The sequence below is a fragment of the Eschrichtius robustus genome, chromosome 11, assembly GCF_028021215.1.
Source record: "Eschrichtius robustus isolate mEscRob2 chromosome 11, mEscRob2.pri, whole genome shotgun sequence".
NCBI lineage: Eukaryota > Metazoa > Chordata > Mammalia > Artiodactyla > Eschrichtiidae > Eschrichtius > Eschrichtius robustus.
Genome location: NC_090834.1, coordinates 110,618,447 through 110,633,130, shown reverse-complemented (window position 1 = coordinate 110,633,130; position 14,684 = coordinate 110,618,447). Strand labels below are relative to the sequence as shown.

The 14,684-nt window shown below is 59.3% G+C and overlaps 1 protein-coding gene across 1 annotated transcript; it reads right to left on the bottom strand.

Moving 5' to 3' along the window:
• Nucleotides 1-252: 252 nt before the first annotated feature.
• Nucleotides 253-13,062, bottom strand: CCND1 (cyclin D1). Its single transcript, XM_068556557.1, has 5 exons — nucleotides 12,694-13,062; nucleotides 10,922-11,137; nucleotides 10,243-10,402; nucleotides 6,222-6,370; nucleotides 253-3,608 (listed from the first exon to the last, which is right to left on the bottom strand). Exons 1-5 carry the CDS (start codon nucleotides 12,889-12,891, stop codon nucleotides 3,444-3,446), a joined length of 888 nt encoding a protein of 295 aa, XP_068412658.1. The 5' UTR covers nucleotides 12,892-13,062; the 3' UTR covers nucleotides 253-3,443.
• Nucleotides 13,063-14,684: the final 1,622 nt, after the last annotated feature.

Sequence of the window (14,684 nt, the reverse complement as noted above, 5' to 3'; positions counted from 1 at the left end):
CTGGCCACGTCTGCAGGCATTTTTGTTGTCACGACCGGGGTCGGTCCTGTCCTCTAGCGGGTGGAGGCTGGGGATACAGCCCAACAGCCCACGGTGCCCAGGGCAGCCCCCCATGACAGAGGATGGCCTGGCCCCGGTGTCCGCAGGGCCGAGGCGGGCCCCCTACCCGCCTGCCACCCCCATCCAAGGAACTCGGGGCGCACGGCCCTGGCTCCCTGACCGCCCCAGGAAACAGACAAGCGGGCACTGCACTGGGGTTTTACCAATTTTATTTCTAGACTTTTCACGTTTGTCTTGTTTCCTGCTGGAAACGTGCCGGTTACATGTCTGTGCTGGGAAACACCGTGGTGTGCAACCAAAAACACACACAGACCCCCAAGTGCCTGCCCGCCCAGACCCTCAGACTTGCGGGTCACGGGGCAGACTCCCTGCGCTCCCAGACCTGCCACTGGCCTCTGGCCTTAGAGCGCACACATCTCACCCCCCCACCACGGACAGACCGTCCCTCATGGACCCCGTTTGGTTCAGACAGAGACGCCGCGGCCAGAATGGTTGAGGTAAGCGGAAGCAGTGTTCCTGCAGGGGTGGGGTGGGGTGGGGCGGGTTTGCACCTGCCAATGGCCTTGAAGCGCACGGGCTGCCCCACGTGGGGCCGCCGCGGACGGTGCAAATCCAAATCCTTTTGGTTCGGCAGCGTGTTAGGCGGCTCTTGGGCACACAGCACTGTTGGCTGGCTTCATTGAGATTTGAAGTCTCTTTAAAGGAGCATTTTTGCTATAATGACCAGAACAACAAACAGAACACTAATAACAGATACAACACACCCCAAACTGTGACACAGGCCAGAAGCGATTCCAATCATGCCAAATGACCGAGTCCTACAGCACAGCACCACAGTGGCACATTAAGACATACTTGTTACAATAATAATAATAATAATAATAATGCAACTTTCATAGCTATACGCAAAGAACGATATGGGCTGTAAAAACTACGATGATGGTAAATCCCAGGTCAGATGGAGAGTCCAGCATAACAGGCGCAGGGCAAAGGAAACGGACATGGCCCGTCTCCAGAGACACCCGGGGGTCCTTGTGAACACGGCCCGGCGGGGTGGGGATCCCCACCAGGTCCTTTTTGGGATCTCGTCCGCGTGTCTGTCTGCCGAAGCAGCAGACAGAGCCTGACCACCTGGTCTGCAAATGGCTAAGTGAAGCTTGAGGTATTGTGAAACAGGAACCTTTTTGGAATAGAGCAGTAATCACATTAAGTCAAAATTGATCACATAAAAAAAAAAAAAAAAAAACAAAAACCAAAAAAAACCCAACAACACTACCAAAAAAAAAAAGGCATCCGTAATACATTTTTTCTATGAGAAAATTCAAACTAGAACATGGCAGTATATGACATTGTAAAACAAAAAAAAACTGATTCTCCAATAGCAGCAAAACAATGTGAAAGAATAGAGAAGCGATATGCATCTGTTTCCAAACTGTACTGGGAAGTCATCGGTAGCAGCGAATAAAGAAAATGGAGCCGCAGCCTGTCCCTCGCGTGGTCCCCGCCCACCTCCCCTCCGCACACTTCCTCCCTCACCTCCTTGCTCCCTTCAACACTCCCTACAGAATAATTACAAAAAGGTACATAGCCAAGATGTGCAAATTATCTAGCGGTTGCTAAATTTCTTTTTTGAAAGGAGGGTTCGGGGATGAGATCGTATTGGAACTGAACTTGGAACTGAACTTGTTTCCAGCATCCTAATTGTGCTTATAACTCTGACACCTCTCCAGTTGGATCACTCTGTGAAAAGCCAATCAGGCCAAATTAGCCAAATCCACGTCTTCGTGTTTTTTTCTCGGGATTTTTTCCCCTCTTTTATAAAAGGACCTAACTTTAACAAACTGTCCTACACCTGCAACATCTAAGGCAGAAAAGTGTGTGTGTGTGTGTGTGTGTGTGTGTGTGTGTGTAAATCAAGGGGAGATTGCATTACTTTATAAATCATACTGGCCTTACGAACATCCTCTGCAATAAATATTCTTTTTAGCCTTAACTATAAATTATATATTTTAGTGTTTAAAAACCTTCCGTTGCAAAACATCTAAAGATAACTCTGAAACTGCTGGTTCTCTAGGTAAACCTTTAAGGCCCCTACTTTCAAACACCAGTTGGCACTGAAGGATCCCTAAACTTCAACTTCTCTACAGAAAAGGAAAGGAACACATCATCCTGGCAGTGTGAGAATGAATGCACATTTTCTTCTCCTGGACCGGAACCTAGCCCTCCAAAATATCATCTCCCTTTCGCTAACACCATATTGACAAGCACCTGCCTCGCCATCCTGTCTGCACCCAAGTACTGGAATATTCCCAAACCATTCCATTAAGAAACCGTTCCCCGCCCCCTCCACACACAGCATACACAGAGATGTCACCTAGAGACTGAAAGTGCTTTGAAATGGAATGGTTTTGGAATATTGAGAAGGAACAAAAAAACAAAAACAAAAAACAAAAAAAACAGCTGTAGATTTCACCTGGATGTGAGCAGGCTGCAGATCTGTTGGGTGAAAAACCAGCACCTCATAAACAGGTAACTACAAAAATATGAAGATTATAAAAATAGAATATATTAGGTCACTATTGCGGTTTCTCTTTCTAGTAGCGGACGCTAGGAGTCGGAGGTGGCCTTCCGTCACCGAGGCGCAGGCTGGCACCCGACAAACCCCTCAGGTGGTTGGTCCACACGCAGAAAGAGGATCAGACCTTGAAAATGCCGAACTCTACGCTACCCTAGCCGAGAGGTTACATCAGCCATGGACAAGGTCAAGGTTACATGCCTACCTACGAAATAAAATAAACAAATGACTTATAAAGTGACTACATGCATAAGCGAGATACAGGATGCCTAGAACCGCTTTAAAGCTGTGCCCTTAGGAAAAGCACACGGGTAGAGTTCTATCTAAAACCCTCTTCTACTTTAAAAATGGGTTGTGGACTTTTTCCTATTTTTTTTTTTTTAACGTTTTCATGCTTTTTGTTTGTTTGTTTGAAACACATAAAGAATCAAATCTAATCCTCCCCTGCAGACTCGCTCCTTGTGTTAACGCCTATCCTTATAACACAGAGACACAAACACATGAATATAAAAACTAGTTGATTACGGGCTATAACATCCTCTATTTTTGTAGCACAACCCTCCTCCCCCCTCCAGCTCAGGGTTATGCAAATTCTATTTTTTCCTCTCCTTTTTTTTTTTTTTTTTCTTTTTCTTAAACATAGGTTTTCGGGGACGTTTCTTTTCTTTTGCTTAACTCAGAGACAGAAGGGAGAAAGGGCAAAGGAAAACACCAGGACACTGAGGAGCGGGCTGCCTTCCAACGGCGGCCGGGCCTGGGTGGCTCTGTCCGCGGAGCCCGGGCCGGCCCCTCCCCCGCCGCGGCGCCCTCAAATGTCCACGTCACGCACGTCGGTGGGCGTGCAGGCCAGGTCCACCTCCTCCTCCTCCTCCTCCTCCTCCGCGGCCTTGGGGTCCAAGTTCTGCTGCTGGGCCTGGCGCAGGCTGGATTCCAGGAGGGCTTCGATCTGCTCCTGGCAGGCGCGGAGGCAGTCCTGCACGAGACGGGTCCTCAGAAGGGGGGTCCGCAGCGAGGGGCCCCTTCCCAACGCTCACCTAAAACGCCGCCTCCCCCGAACCCGGGAAGCCGCTGCCCAGACCCCAGGATCGACAAGTGTGCACCCTGTTTGCCCACCAGCTGCCCTCCCGGCCTGAAAAGCCCATGCCAACCAGGCCATGGTGAGCCCACTCAGGACCCAAGGGCTCCGGCGGACACAGACGCTCCTGCCCACCTGCCCTGAGTCCCCTGCCTGCCCAGCCCCTCGCTGGAACTCCTCGCCAGGGCTCTCATCTCCGGCCCCAGGTTCCCACCAGCCCCACCGCTGCCCTCAGCGAATTCAGCGCCATCTGATCCAGCATGGGGAGGCCCTCTGAGCCCCGCTTTTCGGACTTAACCTCTGCCGTGTCAGCCCTCGCAGTGAACCCAGCATTCCGTGATGAATGGCCGTCAAAAGCGTTAGGCCGTGCTTGACCGAGGATGAATGCCAGGCGGCCCTGGGGCCTTTATCCCTGTCCTCTCCCGTTCGGGCCTGCGTCCTGGGAGACGCTCCGGCCGCACACAGCTCCCGGCAGCGACCACCCCGCATGTTCAATGGAGAGGAGGAACCCCGGAGGCCGGGGGCCTCTCCTGGTCCCACCGCAGGCAAGTCTCCCAGCAGCTCGAAGGCGCCGCCCGCAGCCGGGCGGCCACGGCTCCCGGATCTGAACAGAGAGGCTGTCCCAACTCCTGGGATGCCACACGGGGCTTCTGTTCTAGAACCAGGGAAAGGCTCCAGGGCAGCTTGGGAAATAGACCCATGCCTTTCCCACAGGAACGAGGTTCAGCATGGGGAAGGCGCTGCTAACTTCCTCCTAGATGGGGCTGGAAACGGTGTACCCCGCCCCAGAGAAGTGAAGCCGGGCCAAGAGGGCTTCTGAGTGAATCCCTGGAGATCTCCCAAGGGGACAGGGCTTATGGGGCGGGGGGGCTTTCCTACCCACCCTTTCAGTATTCATCACGGCAAAGGAGAAGGCAGGGAAGGTGCAAAAGGCCCCATTTTACAGAGGAGGAAACTGAGGCCCAAGACTCCTGACGGCCCCCTCAGGCTCTGATCCAAACACCCACCACGGCCTACTGAGGCCCGAGAGCCTCCACCCACCCACTGAAGGCAGCCCCCCGGGGGCGGCTCCCTGGCCCCTGCAACTTGGGGGGCCGCGTGGTGGAGCGGAGAGCACAGGGATGCAGGAGGGGCCTCCCCTCTGTGCAGGCCCCGGCGCACCCTCCAGCCCCACGGCCCACGCTCCCTCCTCCCAGCAGCCTGCTTGGCGCTGCAGCCTCACCCTGTGAGAGCAGACTGTGACCACGGGGGCAGCTCTAGGGAAGGGCACACTCAGCCACGCCCCGGGGCCTCCACAGCCCAGAATTTTCTGCGTGAGATCAGCGACGTTTGTCACCCGGTCACCAGACTAACGAATTTCAGCCTCAACTGATTCCTCCCACCATCCCCCAGCCGTAAGGCATTTTGCTTCAGATCTAATTAAAATAATCTCTCTTCAGATAAGGGATCACGCAGCGATTTCCTACCACTGTCTGTAGACAGCGCTGTTTGTGGCGTTTCTAGCTGGGGGATGGCGCTGGTCCTGGCAGCCAGGCGAGGATGACTCCCCCTCCCAGGGGGCCACCGGGCTGCCCGCGCCTACAAACAAGAAGGCGCACCCCCCCCCCCCCCACCCTCTGGGGGTCACGCAGGCTGGCGGCCAAGCACCGTTGGCAGAGGACAGGCAGGCATCCATCTCACACCCAGCTTTCCTCCCCGAGCCTCCTGGGCGCTCGAGGGTGGACCACCAGTAGCAGCCAGAGCCGGACCTGGACCGGGGATCAGGGTCAAGGCGGTCACCTGCTCCTACTCGGGACACTAGTGGGCCTGGCAGTGACCCCCGCCACCAACCTCGCTGGTCTAATTTGGTGAAGCCCCAAACCCTTGTAATTGTTATTTTAATTCTTTGAGAAAAGAAAAGAAAAGAATGGGGAATAAGACAATGGCATTTTTAAGTAAAAAGATACAATGGACTCCGGCTTCCAAAGCAGCAGCCTCTCAAAGGGGGTCATAAAAACAAGTTGTCTGTACCAGGCCCATTGTGGACGGGAGACCTCACAGGGGCCCTTGTAAAGCGGCCATTTATCGGGCGTCCACGCTGTCGCCCAGACAAAGCTCGACCGGGCCTCACCCCACACACCATTAGGGCACGGTTCATTGACCCGGCCTGCCGTGTGGCCCCTCTTCCTGACGGCCCCCCGCCACGACCCCAGGAGGAGTTCAGGCTCCTGGGCGCCCCTGGGACCGCCACAATCCTGGGAGGACCCTCCCGCCCATCGGCAAGTTCTGGGAGGTGTTTCTCCTCCCAAAGGAGCCCCCCAGGAGACGGGGAGGAGTGGCCCCCAGGCAGCGTGTGCCAGGGCCATGGCCAGGTTCTGTGCCTCTGGACGCAGGTGGCCGCCTGTCCCCCACGTGGCCCCAGCCCCTGCCACTTCCCACCAGACGACTGCAGCTCGGGACCCCCAGGCCCTGGATGCTTCTAGCACCCGGCGCCGGCCAGGCCCCCCAGCCGGCGCCGGAGCGGTCACTCACCGGGTCACACCGGATCACCTTGGAGAGGAACCGTGTCAGGCGGTGATAGGACAGGAAGCTGTTGGCGCTTCCCAGGTGCAGGCCTTGCACTGCGGCCACCACGCTCCCGGCAGCCACCATGGAGGGCGGGTTGGAAATGAACTTCACATCTGCGGAGAGGGAGGGAGGCAAAGGGGTTGTGAGTGGGGACGCAGCAGGACCCCTGTGACCTGGACCCCCCCGGGCCCCTGTCCCGCAGATGGCTGATCTTGAGGGCGTGGTCAGGAAGTGGGCGCCAGCGAGAGCAGAAGCCGGGCCGGACGCTCTGATCACGAGCTTGTGACGCTCATTTCAAAACAGCACAGGGGCTTCCCCGGTGGTGCAGTGATTAAGCCTCCGCGCTCCCAGTGCAGGGGGCCCGGGTTCCATCCCTGGTCAGGGAACTAGATCCCACAGGCATGCTGCAACTAAGAGTCTGCATGCCACAACTAAGGAGCCCAAGTGCTGCAACTAAGACCCAGTGCAACCAAATAAATAATGTTAAAAAAACAAAACACCTCCCCAACACCTTCCCCCCACCCCGCCGCCAACAGCAGAAATGCTAACCAAGAGAACAGCTGCTGGAAGAGACAACGGGGGCGGGGGGGGGGCGGGGAGGAGGCACCATGGCCTCTGCAGAGGGGTCATCGCTCACTCCCTTCTCTTAGCACGTGAGCCTGTGAATGTATCACTTATTCACAAAAGCCTGACGAAAGGAGAGGCGGGGAGAACCCGCAAGGAAGCAGACACATCCCCTACAACGCTAACCCCAAGTACCTGCGCTGCCAGGTCCCAGGGGGAGTGGCTGTCTTGCACATGGGAAGATGGGCCCAGGGAAGCCCCCCACTGCCCTCAGATGCTTCTCCCCACTTCATCTACCTCCAGGGACATGGCAGGGCTATAGCATTACTTCATCTGCCCGTCCTCGGCAGCTCTCCGCAAACTGCTGGGAAACCCTGCACCTCTGGGCAGGTGGGCTCCAGGGTCACTTCCTGGCAGCTCACTGACATGGGAACTTCTGGTTTCCCCCCTGGCGGCACACTTGTCATGGACGTAAGGGCACTGAAGAGGGGACCCAGCGCCTGTGGCCTGTGGGCTGCCTTTCTATCGCTCCCAACGAGAAACTCCTGGCAGGGGAGGCCACTGATTGCAGCGTCTGAACCAGGGGGCCTCTCAGCGTGGAGCCGGGCCCTGGAAGGTCAGCCCCTATCATCTCATCCTGTGCCCAGAAACTGGACGGTGAGCTGAGTGGGAGGGGACTGGGCACAAAGGGAGTGCGGCCCCCGGGGGCTGGGGCACCCCCCGTCCCCCCACTGGCCGGAGACTTCATCCCTGAGAATAAACAGGCAGGGCCCCTCATTCAATGGAGTGGGAGCCAGTGGAGGGGTGGGAAGGAAGAAAAGCAGCTTCACTGAAGGGGCGACAAAGCTGCTGCTGGGCGCTCCGACCACTTAAAGAAAGCCCCTCACAAGGCGCGCCCTGTCTCCCCTTTAAATGGGAGCAGTTCCACCCAGTCTGAGAGCCAGGAGCCAGCGATGAGAGGTTTTCATGGAGGCCAATCAGGACCGCACAGAAATCGCTGCGGCCAGAGCACAGGTTCTGACTTGCTGCAGCTCGAGACCCCGGTCCAACAGGGAAGGAATAACTAAACACAGACTGTCTGTGTGTGCGCACACGCACGTGCGCGCGCCTTGGCGGGTTTATGGGCTTAGATGAGGAGCCTGCATGTTTCAGCTTGGAAGCTCCAATAGCTGTTCCTCTTCACTGCCCGGCTGCAAAGAGCCCAGCGGGCCACGGCCAGGGTGGGCATTGGAGCTGCACCGCTCCGCTGACCCTGCTCAGGCCCATTCATTCAGCTCAGTTACGTGCCAACCTCAAAGAGGTAACTCACCGGCCGCAGCCCAAGAAACGCTCTACTGCGTGCACACATCCGTACACATGTTAAAAGCAGAGCAAAACCCAACTCTGTGCGTGGGTGACGTGCCCCCTCCCACCCCCATGCACACCCGGGAACCCAGGTCTGCAGGGCGCACGGACCAGGGAGAGCAGAGGCCACCCTTCCCCCGCCGGCCCCCGGAACCTTTAAAAGGGACCCTTGCTACGCGGAGAGCAAAATATCTCCCGGGACTTTTACTCAGGCCTCCACTTCACAAAATGTTTGTTTTTAGGCTGTAATAGGTCGCTCTCATCCTGAGAGGCCCCCTTGTGACTAAGGACAAGGCTGCGTGTCAGTTAGGTTCCAACGGACCAGGACCCGGTCGTGGTGGGGTGCCGCTCCCCTCCCTCCCCTGGCCTGCCTGTCCCCCACCGGGGCCCACCGAAGCTAACGCATGTGAAAAGCTGGGTCGCCCCCGGCCATCCCTCCACCTTCACCCGAGGTGTGCCCAGGCCGGGGGTGCCGGCTGGGCACAGTCTCAGTAGCTGCACCAAGCACATTCACAGACTCTGCGCCCGGCTTCTGCGCTGCCAGCACCCCACGCGAGCTACACACCCCGCTTCCTGGGGTCCTGGGAGAGGGGGAGGTCCAGGCTGCCCCAGCCATCCTGGGGGGAGGGCATGCAGGAAGTGTTCTTTGCATTATCTGCGGGAGACTTTGCCGTTTCTCTGAACCACTTTCAGCTCCATAAAAGGCTGCCTGGAAGTCCCTGGAGGCTTCTCTTCTCAGAGGCGTCCCAGCCAGAGAATGCCTCTCTGCCTGCTTGCTGCGCTGGCCCCTGGAGGCTGAGGGGACGCGGGTGAGAGCCTCCCCATCCCCGCCCAAGGGCGGGTGCTGCGGGGCAGGAATGCCTGGCGAGGGGGCACCCTGACCCCTCAGATTCATCCGGGCCTCTCGTCTGCCCCCCACCCCATGGCTCGCTTGGAAGGACTCAGAAGAGGGGTTCACGCCTTGAGCAGGCAAAGGAAGGTGGGGAGGCCAGCAGAACCTTCCCAGCTCTCCTAACCCAGAACTCCCAGCCACCAGAGCGCCCAGACATCAGGAGAGTGACACGAGGTGGCTGGCTGGGGGGGGCTCCACCCCTTCCGGGGAGGGGGTGAAGTATGCCAACTCCCCCCTTTGGTGCCCTGTCGCCCTCAGGTCGTTCCGAGTGAGCCCCAAACAGATTTGATGGCTGAGGCCTGGCCAGGGGTAGAGGTGGCCCACAGCAGAGCTGGGCAGGATGGGGGCAAGGGTCCTCCGATCGGGGTTTCCAGGGGTCCTGGGCCCAGCTCATGGGACCGGAGGGGAGGAAGAGGTCGCAGGGGCTCAGGGGCAGGGCTGGGACAAGCAGAAGGCAGCACCGTGTGTCTCACTGGGTTCTGAGTGACTGGCCGCCTGGGGGCTGGGGAGAGGGCTGTGCCAGGGAGGGGCCCCCAGGGACGGTCCAGAGCGGTGCCGGGGGAGGGACGGAGGGCCTGCTGCTGCCGCCAACCACAGCAGCCCAAGCCCAGGCCGCTCCGAAGCCACTCCCAGGGCAGTGAGCTGAGCCGGCCTGCGGCGCCCCTGGCGGGGCCTCAGGCGGCCAAGCGCCTCTGTTGGCCGCCCCCGCACGAGGGCCGCTGCTGGCCGCCCAGAACACGTGGTCCAGGCACTGCCGGCCGGCACTCCCCACCCCTGTAGGCGCTCCTGGCAGGTGGCCCAGCCCGGGAGAGGCCAGGAGGGGGCCCCCGCAGCTCAGGCTCCTTGAGGACACGGGAAGGACTGGGGAGCGGGGGGAGGAGGCAGGCTGGACAGCCAAAATCAACCCTTTTCAGCATGTAGTGACCCCCGGCTGGCGTGGGGAGAAGAAGCCACATCAGCCGGACACAGGCAGGCTGCCGCCCAGCCTCAGCTGCCCGGGCCCGGGAGCCCACACCCCCTCCCTGGAGCCCCAACAAGAAGCCCAGCCCTCTGTTCCCCGGAACAGGGAAAGAGGAAAGCTTCTGAAAGCGAAGGAACCTGGGGACCATCTCCTTGGATGGGGAAACCGAGGCAGAGGGCAAGAAGCTCCTCCAGGGGCACCCAGAGGCCCGGCCAGCACCCTACCTGTGGCACAGAGGGCAACGAAGGTCTGCGCGTGTTTGCGGATGATCTGTTTGTTCTCCTCGACCACCGGCATTTTGGAGAGGAAGTGTTCAATGAAGTCGTGCGGGGTCGTGGCAGCCAAGTTCCACTTGAGTTTGTTCACCAAGACCAGCTCCATTTGCTGCGTAAATGGAGGCACACGTGCGTAAAGAGAGGCGCAGGCGCGGACCCCAATGGAACAGGAGGCGAGGAGAAGGAATGGGGCATGCTGGAGGGTCCGGGAAGTTAGGGGGACAACGCGCAACCCCACATCCAAACAGAGAAGGTGCCGCTCGCAAAGTCTCCCGTTCTTGATTAAGCCCACCCTCCGCGGGTGGAGACCAGAAGCCCGCGACACCTGGAACGCGAGGTCTGGTCGTTCGCGCGGGCCCCTCGCCGCCGCCGCCGCTAGAGGGCGCGCGCCGCCCACTTTTCGCGGCGCTAGGGGCGCCGAGGCGGTGGGAGTCGGAGGGAAAGTGTGAGGTGGGGCGGCGGGGGACCCGTCCGCTCCTCGAGAGCGGCCCCACCGGTGTGGCCGCCCTCCCTGGGGGCAGAGGGTCTGTCAGCGGCCCGCAGGGGCCCCTGGCTCTCTGCACCTCCCCCACCCCCGGGGTCCCACGGCTAACGGGGCATCCGGGGGCGGTGGGGGTCCCAGGGTTACCAGCAGCTCGTCGGGCCGGATGGAGTTGTCAGTGTAGATGCACAGCTTCTCGGCCGTCAGGGGGATGGTCTCCTTCATCTTCGAGGCGACGAACATGCAGGTGGCCCCCAGCAGCTGCAGGCGGCTCTTTTTCACGGGCTCCAGCGACAGGAAGCGGTCCAGGTAGTTCATGGCCAGCGGGAAGACCTCCTCCTCGCACTTCTGCTCCTCGCAGACCTGCCGGGGCACCGGGGGCCGTGACCGCCGCCACCGGGAGCGCCCGGCCCCCTCTGCGGAGACCTCGCGCCCCCCACCCGGCTCGCGCCAGGGCTGCGGGGCCCCGAGCGCGAGGAGGGTCAGGGCAGGGGGCGGCAGAAGCTGCCGCCGCCGCGCCCCCTTCCCCGAGAGTCCCCCGAACCCACCCACCCGAAACTGAAAGGGAAAGTCCCGGCAAGGCTGGCACAGTGGGGGCGGGAGCTGGCACGGCTGGCCGGCGTGTGCCGCGCGCGGGCGGCGGACCCCGGCCCGCGTGGGTGCTTCGGGACCCTCCAGGCCTGGGGTCGGCACCAAATGGGGTGCAGGGCCGCGGGGCGGGCCGCGGGGATGGGCGCCGCGCTCGCAGCGCCTGCGAGACACAAAGGTGGCGTCCCAGGCCGCCGCGCCGCATTTCCCCAGACGTCATCTTTTCAAAAAATATTTAAAAATATAAAAAAATTAACTGGGTACATAAAAAACCCCTGAAAATGACCCTCAGGCGGTCCTTTACCCAGGTCGGGGGTCGGGAGCTCGTTTCAGGCTCAAGGGAGAGCCCCAGGAATTCAAACTCGGGGGCCCCCCTTCCCCCTGGGCGCGGGCGCTGTTTCCCTCTCGCAAGGGCACCACGCCGCACTTTCAAAAATTATTTTTAAATATTTGCGGTGCAGTCAGGAGCCCACTGAAGGCCTGAAAACGTGCCCCTGGACCCCGGCTCGCTCCGGGCAGGTCCCCCAAGCTGAGACCCCTGCAGATGAGGGTCAATCCCCAGCGTCTTGGGGGCCACGCGACCTTGCAGCCCGGCGTGCTCTCCGGCCCAGGCTGGCCGTGCGGGGCGCCCCGGGACTCACTGCTTGAACAAAGGGGCCCCCTCTCCCGAGCAGGGTCCCCTCACAACTGCCCGAGCTCTGGCCCCTCGCCCCTCCCGCCGGTTCCCGGTGGCCGCACGGCCCCTCGCGGCGGCCCCAAGCGCCTCGCCGGCCGCTCCCCACCCCCACCCTGCCCCCAATTATTAATAAACACTTTTGCTTTGCAATAAAAGAACAAAGATGGCGCATAATACTGGCACGAGCGGCCCTTGCATACGTGTCCATGGATATTAATTTAAAAATCAAATCTATGCCCCCTCCCCCTGGAGCTGGCGGCTCAGCGGCCGCGCGGCCGGGAGAAGAGGCGCAGCGGGGCTCTGGCGCAGGCGGGGGCTGAGCAGTGGCGGTCCAGGCGGGGGCCGCAAAGGGCGCCCAGCCTGCGGGCCCCAACCCTGAAGCCAACTGGGGTGCCCCGGCCGTGGCTTTCCCCCAAGGCACCCCTCCTCGACCGCTCCCCCTCAAGGGAATAGCTAATGACCCCACCCCCACCCCCTCCTTGTTCAAAAAATACCCAGAATATCTATATGTTTCGGAACTACGATTCCTAGCAACACTCTGGCAAACTTCAAAAGTTGGGGTGGGAGAGAAGGGAGGGCGATGAGTGGCAAAGAAAAGTGGGTTTGCGCAACAAGTCGCAGGAAAGTGCTAACAGAGCCGCCCGGAGCCCCGCACCTCCAGCATCCAGGTGGCTACGATCTTCCGCATGGACGGCAGGATCTCCTTCTGCACACACTTGAAGTAGGACACCGAGGGCGCGCAGGTCTCCTCCGCCTTGAGCATGGCCCGCAGCACCCGGTCGTTGAGGAGGTTGGCATCGGGGTACGCCCGGCGGATGGTCTCCATCTCGCAGCACAGGAGCTGGTGTGCCATGGCTGGGGCTCTGCTAGGCGGCCTGGGGCGGCGGTGGGTCCGGGGCTGGGTCCGCGTTCGGCTCTAGCTCCTGCTGCCCCTCGCCGGAGCGCGCGGACGCTGCTGCTCGCTGCTACTGCGCCGACAGCCCTCTGGAGGCTCTAGGACTTTGCAACTTCCAACAAAACTCCCCTGTAGTCCGTGTGACGTTACTGTTGTTAAGCAGAGATCAAAGCCGGGCAGAGAATGGGAGCGGGAAGGAGGGGGGGGGGGGCGGGCGCAGGGGGAGGGGGCGCGGGCGCCGAGCGCCGGGGAGCGGCGAGGGGCAGAGCCCAAAAGCCATCCCGGAGGCGCCGCGCCGGCACCGCGCGGAGTTGCCCCCGAAGCCCGGTTTTCATAGAAATGCAAATCGTCCCGAGGCTGCCTTTCTCCCCGCCGGGGAAGAGGGGTGCAGGGGGGTCTGCCGTCCCCGAGTGGGTCCCTCAGGATTTGGGGGGTTGGGTGAAGGTGGCTCTGCAGAGGGGGACAGCTAGGAGGGCGGGCAGGCCACACGCAGCCTGGGGAGACCGCATGGAGGGGGACTCTGGAGTTCGCTGACACCCTATATCTGAGCCGGGAGAATGGGCGCATTTCCGAGAACGCCACGAGGGCACCCACGGGCGGAGAGGCAGCCTAGGAATCTTAGCGTCTACATCTTCTTTCATTTTCATTAACACGTGTAAATTTCAGGAACCATTTAACATTCTGGGACTCAGGGCAGAGCCGGCAACACTGGTGGAGGCTTCATTCCCGCACACGGGGGGGGGGGGGTCGTTGCAAATGCCCGAGGGGGTAACCCTAAATGTTAAAGGGCTTTCAGCCTAGCATGCGCTCGCTCAAAAAATAAAATAAAATAAAATAAATGCCCGAAAATTCCAGCAGCAGCCCAAGATGGTGGCCAGCATTTCCTTCATCCTGTCCTCCTCGCCTGGGGGAATCTGCGGGCTGTCCTTCCTACCTTAGCCAGTCCATTCTTGCGGGGGTCCCCAATCCCCCCCCACCCCCGCCCTGTCCCGGCAGCTAGAAAAACACCCTGAAAGGAAGGCTGCAAAATAGTGGTCTCTGTCCTGTCTCATTTTTTAAAATTAAAAATTAAGTTAAATCGCTGGAAATATTAGTCGCCTCTCCGCCTGGGACAAGACCACCGGAAGCTTCCTAATTGGTTTTGCTGGGGGTGTGGACGTCTCTTCACCTACAGAACTTGCCCTGGGGCTGTATTCGTGAGCCTGAGGGGGATGGCGGGGGCTGGCAACAATCAGAGCAATTACAAGTTAAAGAAATGGGTGTATTGATCTGATGATTTTAAACAAAACCTATATATGTTCGTGGCTATAAGAGAGTCCCCCAATATTATCGCAAAGCTGTACGACATATAAAAGAATATATAAAGCTTCTTTTTGAATTAAAGATTCAGTCTCTTTGGTGCTTATTTTTAAAAGGACATTTTGCTCAGTCTTAACATACCTTTTTTTTACAGTTTTTACTCTACCTGCCCCAAATTAAGAAAACTGTTCATTAACTTCCCTCTGAATATAGTTTAGTGTCATCAAACCACCATATACCCTAATGTTAAAGGCTCAAAGAAAACGGATTAAAAAGCCCCCTTCCCTTCGCAAGGGCGCACGCCACAGAACGAGGACCCCACCCCCCTCCTTTTCAGGGCTGATTCTTCCCGCGCCCCCTCCCCCGCCGAGATTTAGGGTTACTAATATTCCGGGTCCAGGAGGGTAATTACCCCCGGCTCACGCCTCGGGAGCAGTGGGTGGCCCGACCAG